Here is a 16,606-nt window from a genome sequence, read left to right on the forward strand (position 1 = left end):
CTCAAAAGTAAAAATCAACGAGAAAAGTAGAAAGTCCAGTTCATTAATTAAAAACAATTATTTTTCTCTCTCCAAGAAAAATAGACGCTATATTAGATATGTTTAAGAGGCGGAGAATTTTGCAATTTTTAGAGATGGAGTTCATTCCGTGTTTACGCATCTTGTGTCCACGCCAGACAATGTGCCTACAGGAAGTACTCCTTTCTCCAAACTCTCACTTATCTCAAGTTTCAAACAGATGCATTTTTTGAGTACCAATGTTTTGTAAACAATCTACAGAATTTTAAAGATTCTTTCCCACCCCCAGACTTTAAAACTTAATTTAAAAATCTGTCACCTTGTTTTAGGAAGTTTCTGCTGAAAACCTTTCAGCCCTACATGGAAAAATAAGGTTTAGTGAAACACTGAAAAATATGAAGGCTATAGGTATTTTTCCTATTAGTTTTAATCTCTGGATGGGGATGGATGACAACACTAATAGTCTGTAAGCATTTTCTTAGCCATAAATTCTGCCATTTACTTACTGTACCGATTACACTATGAACTGGTACATCACTATTCCTCAAAATTTAGAAAACTGAACTGTATCTAGAAAAGAAAATAATTTAAGCAAAGATCAACCCATTTTGCATGAAAAAAAAGCATTATGCAGAGTAGCATATGACCAAGGGGACTTGTTCATTAATTACAGTGATTTTATACTGCTGCCCAAATCTGAATTTTCAGTCAAACATTCACCACTAAGCTCTAGAGGCAAATAAACAACAATGTTTAAAAGGGTGATCCACATAAAATGGGACCAACAAAAAGGAATCTACTGGCTGTCTTTTAAAAACATCATTTAACAAATAATTTGATTTGACTAACAGTGTATTTGAGATAGCTATGTTGACCACATAAGAGATTTTTAGAACATTCCATTTTTCTAATTGTTTCTTCTTTTTGGGGAGAGGTTGATTACAATGATTTGCATTTGTGTGGGGGAACAGTGTGGTAAGCAATATACAGTTTTATCGCTGAGTGATTATTCTTTATATAAGAAGATGCTAGATTGAAGAGATTCTTAATCTGATGTAGACTATAGTATCTATTCTGTGGAAAAACGAGTACTTAACAGGGAAATTTCTGATTTTCTGATGCTCCTCATATTACCACTAGGTTTGGCATTTTCATGAATCCAAGATGATGAGTGCTTTGCTTGTTGCCATTATTATGCCCTCACGAAAAGGAACTGATTTAGAAGTGGCTGAAAATGATGTGAACCCAGTTCTGAGTAGTGTCAGAAGGCTGACAAAGCAAGCCTTTCACATCTTCCTCTATGTAAGGTGTGCCAATAACTGTATTAAAAAATCATGATAGTATCAGCTTATAGGTCAAAGGTTAAAGAATAAATGGTAATTCCAGCTCAGGATGGTATTAAAAATTCCGAGAACAGGGGTTATGATGATGAAAGGATACTTTTCTCAGGCAAAGAATAATAATACAATGGTAGGTCCGTCTTCCTGAGAACCCCTTGACCTCAGATGTGATTGGGATAGTTATCTGACAGTCTGAAAGTGGAGTTTGGGAAGCTACCAAATAAATGACGTTGCTGAGAGAGAAGAAAGGTATTTCTTTCCCTGGTCAAGTGGGGTGACAGTAGTTAAGCAAGAGAATGAGTTACACAGGATCTCACCAATGTAGTTGAGCTAAGACGAAACCAGGCGAGTCAAGTTTCTCTTCATCTTTCTGTAATCCTACATAGTTTTGTATAACGTGCCTGTCAAAAATTACTGAATAAGCCACAGGGTATTAGAGAAAAAAATTTCAAAATGATCAAAACAGCATGTATACTTCCCCCTAGCTCATTTTTACATCAGTGGAATTCCTTTATCTTTTAGAAGCACATATGCAGTCTTTTATAGTTAGGTTCACACCATTTTTGTGTAAAGGTTTGGTAGCAGAGCACATCCACAGCTCTTCCTTGCTTAAAGTTCTGCCACTGCTTTCCATCATCTACTTTTTTTTTAGATTAAATTTATTGAGGCGACAATGGTTAGTAAAATGACATAGGTTTCAAGAGTACAATTCTGTAATGCACCATCTATATGTCACATTGTGTGCTCACCACCTCTAATTCTGAACTTACAAGCTCGGTGCCTTGGAAGTTACTTAACCTCTCTGAATTTCAGTTTCCTCATCGGCATCATTGAGGATACTAACACCCTATAGGGTTATTTTGAGGATTAAATAAAATGATGCCATTTACATGAAAGGGCTTAGCACACAGAAGGTTAGGGATAAGTTCCCTTCCCTACACATGGGTAGGGACCATGGGTAGCCACATGAAGACGCTAGAATAAACTAATACCATAAAAGACACCATCTTAAATATGACCAGATTCTCAAGGCATCATTGAAGAAAAAAGATCATGCTTACATTTTCTGCTTTCTCAGCTTTGTGACTAATATTCACAGGGTTCTACCATGTACTGGAATGTTTGCCTAAGTAATTGAGTATAAATAGGAAAAGAATCACAATTAAGAGTAGTGTTAGATAGACAGTAAGAAGACAGGGAATTTATTGAGAGACAACCGTTACGAGGGTGCACTGCCTGCCCCTTTCCATTCCAAAGAAAGGATTAGATAGGGAAGGTTCCAAATTACAGTGTTTGCTAGGAACTGTTTTCACTCCTCAGTTTACGAAGAAATTAGCTGTAAACATACGAGTATTAATCAAAAGGTATTTAATATCCAAACAGCTTTCAGCAATGTCAAATTTAAAAGGTCTGTTCTAATGGAAAAGGCTAGGCCAGGTGAAGAGAAAGGGAGAGTGCTTTTTTAGAAATTATTCCATAAAGCCTACCTTTTGCCAACATCCAGGCATGGGTAATCCATCTGGCCCCTGTTTTAAAGAGAAGAACAAGAATTCCTCAGACTTCTCAAAAGTGATCCTACTCCATAATTCACATGCTCAGAGGCTTAAAAGATGGATTTCTAGTCATTAGGTAGCTTTAGTCGTAGGCATCTTTTTCTAATAATAATAATTAACTCCCATAGCCAACATTAATTACAATGAAGAAAATTCAAATATTTTCTAGAGTACACATTTTGAAAATACATAAAGTATAGAAAAAATTACGCCTAATTTTGAAAAGGTAATTTACAAAGCATAGTGGTCTCAATTCCACCTTTAGTAGAACTGTACTATTCTGCTTAATTTCATTAAAACACATTTCACAATCTTTATTAAATAAACTGAAATAATTTCACTTCCTGGTCACTATGGTCTATGGTTGAATGCATGACAATGGTAATAATCAATGATGAACCATTTCTATCTGAAGTTTATAGTTCTTTACATGCTAACTTTTACTTTTCTATATTGAAAACAGATAGAGAACATATTTAATTAATTGAATTAAAAGACAGGCAGCCCGTTTATCTTTATAGTAAAATATCCATAGCATCTATTAATTTTTCTATTAAAATTCTTCAGAAGCCAGTCAATAAATTCCAAATAAACAAGGGATTCCTAAATGTTGCAAAATTTATTTTCACTTAAAGTGTAAGCAACTCTTCAGATACAAATGATACAAATAAGGCAGGGAGACTTGGTATATTATGAGGCATGCTTGTGTTTTCTCCCAACAAAATGATTGTGAAATATTATTTATTATCAATACCAGGCAAACAAAATAAGACTGGGCACTTCATACTGATATTTTCTAATTGCAATTATAGACTGAATAAAAAATTTTTCTATAAATACAATCTCTTAAAAGACTTGAGAAACAAATCTATCTTTATAGCATCATGCTTCGCACTGAAGAATAATATAAGAACATGCAGACCAAGTATAACCATCAACACAACCATAAAATGTTTCCCTTTATACCTCAGAAAATATGAATATACTTTTTATAAATGTGAAAAAACACAACACTTTGAAATAGCTTTATAAGATATTTGGGAAAAATTCGGTAATGCCAGATTGGTACAAGGAGAAGGATCACCCAGTAGAATTTTAGATTTTAGTATGAAGAGGATTTTGAGTTCATGCCAATGGAGATAGGGGAGTTCTGTATACTTTAGGAAAGTGAGTTTCAAAAGGAGAGACCATTAAATTGGAAAGGTTATGTGACAAAGAAGAGGGTTTGGGCTGCAGACTACTGTCATCTTTAGAAGCTCAGAGTAGTTTGGCTTTCTTTCCTACGGTCTCTTAACAGCATTCTCTCAAATTGGCTAACTTTTGACCACAAAAGCTTAACTCTGTAGGTTCGGCCTTATTTACAGCCTTACGGAAAATTAAGTTGAAGAGGCAAAAATGCCTTTATTTCCTTTAGAGGAAAAGAAAACAATGTTCAATTTAGGGGTAAAAAATCCAAAGTTACGGCCTTACTGTGCCTTTACATAGAAGTCTTTTATGCAATTTTAATGTAATCTTTAAATATTGAATAAATTAATATTCCCCAGAATGCAGAACTGGTGGTCCTGTCAGTTGTGAAAACAATGTCAGGATATTAATTTGCAGTCATTGTAGAAATGCATGCGTGCTCTCTTCACTCGGCAGCGTCTCTGAAGGAACTATTCATGCACATGCTTGTAGTGTGTTTATCATGTAAAGCTTGCTCCGGAAGCACCACTTTTCACTGATAGAGATACATATATAATAAACAAAGGGAACTGCATGCAGGGTAGTAGGAAAGAGAAATACTGTACCAATTGGCAAGGGGCATCCAGCCCATCCAGGCCAGGCTGGCCTGGCTCCCCTTTTTCCCCCTTAACGCCACGGAATCCCTGTTTGTAAAGATTAACTCATAATGTTACTAACACAAGAAATCACTTACGTACAAATTCTGCTAAAGAAATAACCATAATAACAAAAGACCGGGAGAGGAGCAACTCTGAAGTGACAAGTAACATTCAGTGAAGTATTTTGGATGAAATAAAACTTAGCTTGACATATTCCTACAAGGAGCGCTTGGCTGGGAACCGTGACCTCTTTTGAGAAATACAGAATAGTGCTGGTTCCTCTTTAGGTCCTACATTCAGGTTCCAGTTGCAGGTCACTACTTGAGTGTTAAGAAACCAGGCAGAGCTGGTGTCCAGAGACAAGGTGTGACACAAGATAATCCAATTAGGTATTTCTGGTACCTGGAAGTCTGGGTGAAATGACCCTAACCAGAACCCCTGCTGTTACAGGTCCCTCCAGCTTGCTCTTCTCCCAGCTTTTCCCTTCACATATGACATCTGGAGACAGAGTTCCATGAGTCAGACATACCAATGGGCAAGGTGCATCTAATCCAGGGGCACCCTGTTCTCCTTTCTCCCCTTTAGGCCCCTTTTTGCCTTTCTTTCCCTTTTCCCCCTGTGGATACAAGGGTTTAAATAAAAGACAGGTTTTATTTGGCGGGGGAGGGGGATGGGGAGGGGGAAGAATAACAGTGATTCAAAAGATGGTTTAGCCAATAAGAGTCTGGAAGGGCATTTACCACTGTTTTCTGGTTTATGTATGTATGGCACGATATTATAAAATATCCATAGTAAAACATCCATTATAAAAATAACAGAGTGACAATGGATTCTGGGCAACGATATGTGGGGTTTTGTTTGTGATACTCAGTAAGAAGATAGGAGACCTAAAAGGCCCGCATATCAGACAGGAGGACCAGTGCTGACTTAGAGCCCCGTGCATTAGACCCCCCTGTGAATGGCGTGTTTCTGTCATGGATCTGGGGTGATGGCTACCAATTGTACTGAAGCCAGCCAGTGGCAGGTGAAGTTCAGAGGAATAACGCATACTTCACCCAATTTTCCATACCTGTCAACTTGTTTTTTTTATAATCCTATAATAGATGAAAGCTACACTGAGCCAGAGAAAAAGAAAAGAATATTAGCAGCTTCTATCTTTTTGAAATACATCCAATTTTATGACATTTTTGTAGCTCTCATTAGAAAATATTCAATGGATTGAAAATATACTTCTATTTCTTTTAACATTCCTTTTCAGGAAACTATGAGCAAATACTTTCCTTATTAAGTCAGGTAAATAAGTTTAAAATGTGCTAATACTTCTCAGCAATGCCAGTTGGACAAACAGACTTATTTATAAACCCAGAATCTTCTTTAATTCACTCTTATTGATCTCATGCCAGGTGTTCACAATGGTAAATGGGTTTCCAGCTTACAATGTAACAAAAGCCAAAAAAAAAAAAAATTTCTGTTCAAGAGAGGAAAAGCACTTTGGACTCAGTTGAGCTAACACTAAAAATGAGGTAGGCAGGATAATTACATAGTGGGAATGTAGCCATGGAAATTAGTATTTAGGAATCAAGGTAAAGGTTGTGGAAATCTGCATGGATCATAGGGATGGAGGAATTAAAGAAAGGAGGCAAAAGGAGGAGAAGGTAGGAATGCACCTCAGCTGTTTCACATTAACATAAATATGTCTGCATATTTATAGACAAGAAGTTGGTGAGTACAGAATACAAAATACAATACATATTTAAATTAGTGTATTCATTCTGCAATCAGGATGGGAGTTACGATAAAACTGAATAATTTCAGAAGCAAAACATGAATATTCAAAGGTGAAAAGACATATACATAAAACAGAAATATATGCTATGCATTCAAATTAATGTATTCATTTTGACTGAATGAACGAAAGCTCCTCATTTATCTCCTGTGTGCCAAAAAGATTGCATCAGAAGGCTCAGAATCAAAAACATTTGGGTTTCTTTAATACTGGGGAAAGAGAAATTCTGTATGGTTTAGTTGATCATAATCAAAGACAAAAAGACCTGAGAAGCCAGGGTGAAAGGAGAGCAGGTGTGACAGGAAGACGGGAGGAGCATTTGGGAGTAAATTGCTCACTCAGGCAAGATGAATGAACACCACCTCAGCAAATCACTTCAGTGCCATGACATACAATTCATTTAAACTTGTTTGAGTGAGCTCTTTTCTCCCAGGAGACAGTGGACTCTTCTTCATGTAGGTGTGACTGACAACAGGTATGTTGAGTATTATTAATTTAGAATCTACTTCATTGTTTGATTGGTAAATCAACTCAGATTAATAACTCAACAGAAAAGTGTTGTCATATGAATGCTGACTGATCAGGCCATGGGAATCATTTTTCAGTAATATTTTCGTGAATTTCAAGCTTTATGGAAAACAGAGACTATTGTACAAACAAAAATATATCAGAATTTTTATTAATCAACATAGTTTTGTAACAGTTAGGGATTCCCTATGTAACACAAAACCATCTGTCATTGTGGGTATAAGCGCATAAGGGCTCCTGCTAATATTTATCTCCCATGTCAAAGAATGATATACATAAAGTGTTCACATTTAGAACTGAATTTTCCTAAATGTAAAACATCTATACATGGAATCTGAAATATGGAAATATTTTCTATGGGTGATTAACATTACTCTGAGGATTAAACGTGTAGCTTAATGTTTTCATAAGTTATAACACTGGTATTTTTTTCTTTGTTTGAAAGATAATTAAAATAAGTATCCTCATAATCGTGACATACTTTTGAGTAAGATTTTAGACTCATACAACCCATTAGGAAAATATAAATGCCTATAATCTTTAAAACATACACACCTTGAGGTAAAATACACAATTGATCTCAAAACATGCATATTTTATAGTTAGAATTTATCATTCAGAATAAAATAACTATTTTTATGCCTCAGTTTCCTTGTCTGTGAAATGGGATGAAGTAGAACCAACCTCAAGGGGTTGTTATGCGGATTGAAAGACTTATTTCATGTAGAGCATTTGGGAAAACACATAAGTGTTCAATGACATTAAGATGATGGTGGTGGTGGTGCTTTTACATAACCACTCCCATGAGCTCTCTTACCAATGGGAAACTACGTAATGTTTAAGGCCTAAAGAACACATAGAAGGCTTAATACTCTTCGTTCTTTGACAGCTCGCATTTGGCCTTGCTTTTCAACAGCTATGAATCTCACTATAAAAGAGAATTTATAGGATTTTGAATACAGTGTGTTGTTAAGTAGATCAGGACATGAATTAATCCGAGAAATGTAATTGGTTTAAATTTGAACTGTGAAAGTGCAATTTCAGCCACTTTAAGATTGTCACTATTCTATTGAAGTGATGAGTTTTTGTTTGCTTCTTTTGCTGTGTCCAGAGTAGAAAATTATTCTTCCAAGATTCAAGCAAAGGGAAGAGGAAATGAACACATGATTTTAAAAATCCATAATCCAAATTTTGCTTTCAGATATAAAACCATTTTGCCTGATTCTGGCTCCTATATATTCTGGAGCTGAGGGTCCTGAGATAGAACCTAAACACAACCTCAGAAAATACATCAATATCTTTATTTAAAAATACCTGCGGGTCTAAAAGCAGTAAGTCCTAGTCCCTGCCTAATGGACCCACCGGGGTTTATCAGTCACACTGCTTGTCTTCCATTTTCTAGTCAAAAACATCAAGATACATGACAAACCTTCCGTCTCTCTTCTGGGAATATTGTGAAGATAACTGAGTTGTGGGCTTTACAGGGTTAGGTGAGCTCTGCCAGAAGATCACTGCACATTTCTGCTATTTCAGTTTACTTTAATGTAATAAATGCCTTTTTTTTTTTTTCCATTTTCAAGAGTCCCTGAACATTACATCTTTCAACACACTGGTGTCAGGTAGTTGAAAAATTGTAGCCTGGCTATCTGGGGATTATAATTTTCTTCTATACTAGTCAGTGTCCTTATTTCTAGTGGTGTAGCCTTCTTCATTACTCTGTGAAGACCTGGTTTTTTAGATCAGGTGTGGGCGTGTTTTTGGAACACAGGATAGAGAAAGATTAGATGTATGAAAGAACTGCACAGGCTAAACAGCAAAGCAGACAGCATGAGAAAAATCAAACAGGCCCATGCTGGGATGGAGAGGTCACCTTTTCTCCCTTTTCTCCTATATCACCCTTCTCGCCTCGTGGACCAGGGAAGCCCTACAGGATAAAAAGCAAACCAAAGAAATCTATTAATGGAACTGTGGCAAAACCATATTGAAAAAATAAATTTAAGATTTTATGTTTCTGAATGCAGATATATAAAAAAATGGCATGTCCAACAATCTCAAAACTTAGATAAAGTAGCACTTAGAAATAATAGTTTACCAACATCTCAATTATCTATATACAACGGCTTTCTTGCTTTCTTCCCCCAGGAAACATACAGTGGAGAGAATATCGAGATCCTAGTTTGAATCCTGGCAAGTTCACTGCTTTGGGCAAATCACTTACCTCAGCATTTTAGTCTCTTGTCCATCAAATGGGTTAATGATACCTCCTATACAACTGTTGCTGTGAGCATTAAATGTGGTGATATACAGTACCAGAATTACGTCTGTATGTAACAGGTGCTCAATAAACAATAATTATTATTACTCTTGTTATTATCATTATTTACATAATACAGGGTGAGCAGTGCTCATTTCAAGAGGCATTTAGTTTTGACATTCTTTATACTTATAGAATTATAAGATACATAGGGACTTCATGCTGAAAGGATAATATTGCATAACAGCTTTGAGAATAGATAGACCATTCATTCCCTAAGGGTAGCATGTGAAAGATACTTCAATTTTATGTATATTTTAAAATAAATGGTTCAACTGCAGATGTTGACAGTATCCCTAATTTGGGAAAGTATTTTGAAGAGGCACTAACAACTGTCGATCATTCATTTTATACTAGATAATCATTTGTTTCTTTTATGTTTATCTTATGCAGACAATAGTCGTGTTTTTTATATTTCTGTCTACATACACAGCCATATGCATAACTATGTACACTGAAAAACTTAAGAAGTATTCTTGCTGCTATTGATGATGGAGACCATCAGCATCTGTGATAATAGGAAGATGTTTACTGTGTGTGTATTACTTACATCAAGACCAGGCTCTCCATCTTTCCCCTGCCAAAGAACCATAGTAGCTACGTTAGTGTTCCTGAGTTTCATGAGAAGTTATTGTTTTATTTAAGGCTGCCTGGACATGCAACACCAGTATTAGACCTATTTCAGAGAAGTGAAAAAGATTCTTGATTGATTAGTAATACAAATTTCTTTTACTAAATCAAGTAAAGTGACTGTTAATGTTGTCGCTGAGGGGCATAAAACTTGTTTTCTTCTATATTGAGTTAAATAGTCTATTATTTTGCTGAAGTTGAATGCTGAGTGTCCAAGTTATCAATCCAGGAGTCAGTTGCAAGCAAAAATAGTGTTTAGTTGATTGAAAAACACACCGGCACTACTGGAGTACGTAAATCAATGCTGTTTTAATTTGATAACAAAGTAGTTAGCTCATAAGTAAGTAAAAAATGTGGAAAGTATTTATTGTTAAGTATGGTTTTAATTTGGCTAGACATGCACCTTGTCTATAAATACTGAGGGTATGAAGGTCACAACTGCAACACTGTTATTAGGTAAACTTTGTAAATGAATGTTCCCCAAATGTAAAAGGAGTCATAAGACTGTTGTGCAAGGATGATACATTCACTCCCATAGTGCAGGTTTCAGGGTAGTGTCCTATTGTGTCACACAGCAAATCCACCCAAAGTTACTGAGACATTGTGCTGATTCTGTCAATTGAAATCTCCTTCGAAATCAGCCTTCCTTTGAACTCTATTTTAAAATCAGCCTTTCTTTTAGCACTGAAATAATCATGGTTTCAGTTTATTATTTCAGGTCATAAAAACTGGAAGGTACAAGGTATATGGAAGGTACTGAGGGGTTAAAAACCTGAATACAGCATATGCTTCTATTGTGGTCCTCCCCTACCCCATGGAATCATTTCTGATTATCCCAAAGATAATTTGGAAGCAAACCTGAGGCCTCAATTTGAGATCTGTGTAATTGAGAATCTTCAGAAGACTGAACACTATCAATTTTCTCTGTTCTGACGAGCCCTTGTCATCACAGTAACTTAGAGATCTCAGAGACATCCATGTCCTCATAAATAACAACTTGAGAAATAACTTATTAGCAAGAGAAGTTTTAGTAAGTAACCTATGAGAACAGATGAAGTCTGCAGGAAGTTGTTTTAAATAAAGCGTCTATACCCCCTTTTGGTACAAGTGCCAAACAAGTGCCAATTACGGGCGTCCAGTCAGAAGGCAGAAGGAAGTGGAAATCTGACAGTGGAAATCCAGCTTTCCGGTCAGTACCATTCATCTCATGGACAAGGTCTGATCCTCTCAATCTTGTGAAGTGTGTGGGTGTGTGTCTGTACGTGAGTGGGAGAGTATGACACAAATATGACCTGGCTCTGGAGGACACAGTGACATGGGGGTTGTAGAGAATTACTGCATTGCTATTTACTCCTAGCATGTGATTAGTTGGCCCCACGAGGGAGGGGTTAACTGGGCCAGTGACAGGTGATCTATGCATGCTGAAAGGGGAGGTAGCACACAGGACAGAGAACTCACAGGCAGACCATAGGGCCCTCTGGGTCCGGGCTCTCCCACAGCTCCTTTTTCACCCTAAAATGAAAAGTGGAAAATTCAAATCATACACAAACACCTATAGTCAAACACTTTCCCTAATGATTTATGATTAAAGTCTCTATTTGAAGTATCATTCTATCAAAAATCCAAAGATTCAGGCTCTTCCAGAGTCACTGCCAATGATATAGTAAACATAATCCAAATTAGACTATTTTACTAAATGACCTTTGAAAGAAGGGCAGTAAGTCAGACTGCTGCTGCCCGGTTTTGCAAAAGAACTGGCACATCTAGGGTGCTATACTTGGGTTTCTTTGACATTAACGTGAAACATTTATTTGTTACTAGTTATTTTAAGTTACTACTGTTTTAAAAAAAGTAAGAATAAAATGCCTTTTTTTCTTTCTATCAAATGTCTCTTCGTCAGCAAGGCCTTCCTTGGCCACTCCAGCCCTTTACTGAGCTGCACATGGCGCTCAAGCACCGGGAGACACACACAGGTTATAACCTGTTCATTCTCTGCCCAGCCCATAACGGGAAATATGCAAATTAGGGTGCCAGGGCCTCTGCCTTTGTTCCCTGCTGCACCCCCAAGGCTCACAACAGTGTCTGGCATATCAGTACATATTTACTGAATTAATGAATCAAATCAAATTAATACAATCATTTACCTGTTTTGCTGCCTTTCTGAAAAGGGTTTAAAAACTTTTATGTCTTCTACTAAATGCCTGGTAAAGTAGGTATGTACTACCTTCATCAATCTCTCTTCAGGTCCCTATTGAAATAGTATAGCTTGCCTGGATTAAATGATCATTTTGAGTGCTTACAAAGAATAAGTGTGATTGGAGGTGGTCCCATGAATATGAAACAATTGTGGTAATAAAGAAAGAGTTGTTCTGCATTTCAAACAGTGTTTTGTCTGCTGCCATCTCCAAAATTAATGTGTTTGTCAATATTTAGCATGAAAACTTCCAGGAGTCACTGTGATGTTTACATGAGTGGCGAAACAGAAAATGTTACCTTCTTATATCACACCCCTGAAGAAGTTTAAAGGTTAGCAAATCTTTTTCATAGGTCAAATGCCAAGTTCAGCTGATAACTGTACATGCAAATCCAAGTATTTTGCTGTGTTTCTCTATACTCCAGATTCCCATTTGAGCAAATTTCAAACCACTGTTAACATTCTTCTTTAATTTAAACTTGGGGGGTGGTGGTGGAGCTAATTGGCAATGTCACCTAGAAGCACATATAGTACAGGGAGATTACTGAAAATGAATATGATAAAAACTTGAACTTTTATTCATTATTACTTTATGTTTATTATGGAAGGAGCAGCAATTGCATTCAGTAAAAGGGCCAGGCTTTGAAATGAAGCATTTAAATTTGAATTCCAGTTCTGGCACTTGCTGGCTGTGTGGCCTTAGGTAAATTTCTTAACCTTCCTGTACCTGAGTTTCATTGGCTGTAAAATAAGAATATTAATAGATATTCTACAAGAATTTTTCTGAAGATAAATGCGGTTATAAAATATGAAATACATTGTTGCCAAATAATATATCCTACAAATAGTAGCTATCATTATTATTATATAATTAGAGGTCTTATTTTTAATAAAAAGGGCTTGGCAACCCAATGACCATTAATTCAAAGTAAATTTATTTCAGTTTGAGCTGACAATGTTATTTATGATTTTAATTAAAAATGGTGGTGGTGGTGGTGGTGTGTGTGTATGTGTGTGGTGGGAGGTGGGGGCTTAAAAGGGGAGTTCACATAACCTGGAGTGGGTCTAGTTTTTAAAAACTCAACAGATTAGAGTAGATTTCGTTTGAAAAATCGCCACAGATTATTTTGATATACCTACTTCCTTCTCTCTCCTCTGATTGAGTGTCTCGGCTTTATTTTGTTTTTAAAATGAATATACCATAGCTTAGTTGAATTAAGTTGTCACTAAAATATTTGTCTGTAGAACTCTTTTTATAGAATTGCCCAACTCAAATAATTATTATAATGACTCCAATAATTTAAGCTAATAATGACGATTCCATTTCACTCGTCAGTGACTGTCAGAAGTGGACACATGACCCAATTCTGGCCAATGAGTTGTCAGGGGGAGTCAGCTGGGAAGCTACCGGGGAGGGGTTCCTCACTGCTCAGGAAGAGGCACAGGAAGAGAAGGTCTCCATGTGTGTCCCCTGCTGCTGCCTCACTGGAGGAGAGGCGTAGAACCACCACGACCAGTTTGCCTGTGGTCAGAAGACAAAGCCAGCACACAGAAAGGGCACAGAAGCAAAGCCAGAGTCCCTCCTTTGAATATTTGGTTATATAAAATAAGAAATTTCTTTATTGCTCAAGGCATTTTGAGTTGGGGTTCTATCATTTAGAGCCAAAAGCATTCTAATGGTGCCAGCTTGAAAACTTTTAGGAATGAAATATTAACAAAGGGATTGGAATGGACATCTTCTTTTCTTGAATTAAATAATTCCAAAAGAGCTTTAGAACCACTCAAATTTAACATCCTCTACAGAGTTCCTAAGCAATGACAAGGCCAGATGAAGAAATCAACTGCAGTCAGGGACCATCGGGCGCTTGAAGAGCTGAAAACCAGCGTTGTCAGTCATGTAGTTGACGATTTCTGAATAATGATGTCTGTCAAATGCCCGGTTTCTTTTAGGCTGGTCTAATTTCATTCAGGCTCTGTAATTTGCACGTCTCCACTAAAGGATTATTCTAGAATGGCCCTCTTTCCTGATTCCTCCCTTTAAAATTTGAAACGTTTTCAAGAGACTCCAGATGGCGCCTCCATCAATTAACTCTGAGAATCACACTCCAGTTTAGCACTTTGGGTGAGGGGCACTTGGAGAGTATTGATATATGATCCAGTTAAGATAGTTAACATGCTGAGTAAATACAAGTGTAACACTTTACACTGCACACCATTTGACTTAAACTATGCTTTCAAAAATTCTTAGAGATTTCATTTGCTCTCCTGGTTAATTCTGCCCCAGCTTGGAGACCTGATACTCTTGTGACACTGTGGGGCTATCGGAAGTAGCAGCTGATTTACCAAATGGTAAACCCTCTTGAGCCCCAGGGCATTCTGCCAAAAGACTACTTGAGATTTGCTGCTCCATTTTTAGTGCACGTACTGAATTTCTTGATACTGTGCTTGAATGGTTCAGCAGAGGGAGGCACTTAGCTTTTAAATATTTTTAATTAGGATGATCTTTATAAGTTGTTGGCTTGATCTTCGAAATAAGATCATATAAAGATAATTGCAGATTCAGATTATTCATTCCTTTGGGACTTGACTCTTTTTAGAAGCATTCTTGGATAAAGCCAACCATCCTCACCAATACTGTTTGTGTTCACTTTGGCCTCATTATCTGGTTATTTTTCACAGATATTTTTTTTCTTCTGCAATTAGGTTGTAAACTCTTCTAGATCAGGGAAAATAGCTATTTCCTTTACAGTACTGAATAAATATATACATAGTGTATTAGTAAAAGATTATAGGATGATGAATTAATTATAATGGTATTTATTATTCAATTCAGTGGAGCAGATAGCAAAACAGACTTTACAGAAAAGGGAGGAGAGTGTTTCCATTCCACACTAGAAGTACACGGTGTTTTGTACATCGTAACATGTGATAAATATTTACTAAATGAAGAATTCACTTTATAGAACATGGAATTGGGATGTGTGCCAAAGGAATCACTATGTGGTCTTCTATTTTAAAGCAAATTATCCCAGACTGATGAAATTCTATCTAGTTTACAAAAGACCACAAACTTGCACAATGAAGTATTCCAACATTTTGAAGCCCTTACTATTAGGATACTTTCTTTACATCCTGTCCTGGATGGTGGGGAAACTGATGACACAATTTGACACCGACACACAAAAACACTACTAAGTTTTCCGAGGTGAGGAAAAGAAAAAGTAGGAAAAAAACAGAGAAAGAAGGAGAGGAGTTCCAGACAGATGATCAGCTGCTGATGTGCCAGTACATTTTTTTGTGTCAGATATTTATCTTCTATGCTGTCTTTTTTTTTTTTCCCAAGGATATGGAAACATGGCCTAGCCATAGAGAGGTTAGTGAAAGGTTTTTGTTTTATAATGCACTGAAATTATTTCCTTATGGTGAAGGAAAGAGGCTATTCTTTTTCTTCTTTTTTTTTAAAGCAGCATGTGTAACTGTGTGGAAGAGAGTGCTTAGGTTTTGTAATTTTCCTTAAAAAAAGCCATACCTTACTCTCAATGAATACAGTAGCTTTATATAAAAGATTATCAACAAGAATATGTAGACCTGGAAATGTTGGCCCCATTGGCTTCAATTTACTGGGTTAAAGCCAAATAAAAATATCTTCCTTATGTGTTAAGAAGGAATGGTCTGAGCTATTTATTTTAGCCAGGAAAATGTATGCATTATTTTTTTTATTACTATTATTATTATTAAGGCAGCCACAGTCTATGTTAATACTCTGTTGTTCTCTGCTCTCAGTGCGAGAACTCTGAATAGAACTTAAGATAGTATCTATTTTCATTTAATATTAGGTAGCTCTTTGTTTCTTCTGGGAAAAGAACTGTTCAGTTCAAATAAAATGGAAAAGACACACTGTTTTGTTTAGGTCACAGCTTAATAACCTCAGGAGCAACTTACTCTTTCTCCTTTGGGACCTGCAGGGCCATGGGGTCCCATAGGGCCATCTGTACCCTAAAAAAAAATAAAAATAAGATAATATGAGACCTATTGCAAGGGCTATAAGAAATGCAGTTATAATTTATCCTGGACTTTTCCTGGGTGAATGATGCCTTAGAATATCAGTGAGACAACTCATCTCCTTTCAAAGTGCTTTATAGTTAATTCTTTCAGGCCAGTAGTTTTCAAGAAGCTCATGCAAAAGTGCTGAATTACATAACTGCAGATTTCAATGAAGGGCATACACAGAAAGCTGTATATCATATTTAATTATATATTTCCTCCCTGACTAAACAGAACAGCTTCACTTTGCCCCCATAATCTTAAGAAAAAAATGTAATTGTTTTTCCTTCACATTATCTCCGGTTCTCATTCATTCTCCACTCCCACTGTCACTCCCACTTTCTTTGGCTACGAATGCTCTGCAGTTTTGTTTTCA

General features: G+C 36.5%; 1 protein-coding gene across 1 annotated transcript in view; it reads right to left on the minus strand.

Moving 5' to 3' along the window:
* Positions 1-16,606, minus strand: part of COL25A1 (collagen type XXV alpha 1 chain) — a 436,533-nt gene that overhangs the window by 5,842 nt on the left and 414,085 nt on the right. Inside the window, exons 33-39 of the mRNA XM_081052890.1 lie at positions 16,129-16,182; positions 11,451-11,504; positions 9,913-9,939; positions 8,919-8,972; positions 4,702-4,779; positions 2,846-2,884; positions 338-1,759 (exon numbers count right to left, since the gene is read on the minus strand). Of these exons, the coding sequence (XP_080909016.1) occupies positions 1,721-1,759; positions 2,846-2,884; positions 4,702-4,779; positions 8,919-8,972; positions 9,913-9,939; positions 11,451-11,504; positions 16,129-16,182 (345 nt within the window). The 3' untranslated portion in view covers positions 338-1,720. The remainder of the gene's footprint in view (positions 1-337; positions 1,760-2,845; positions 2,885-4,701; positions 4,780-8,918; positions 8,973-9,912; positions 9,940-11,450; positions 11,505-16,128; positions 16,183-16,606) is intronic.

Source organism: Rhinolophus hipposideros (assembly GCF_964194185.1).
Source record: "Rhinolophus hipposideros genome assembly, chromosome: 1".
NCBI classification, from domain to species: domain Eukaryota; kingdom Metazoa; phylum Chordata; class Mammalia; order Chiroptera; family Rhinolophidae; genus Rhinolophus; species Rhinolophus hipposideros.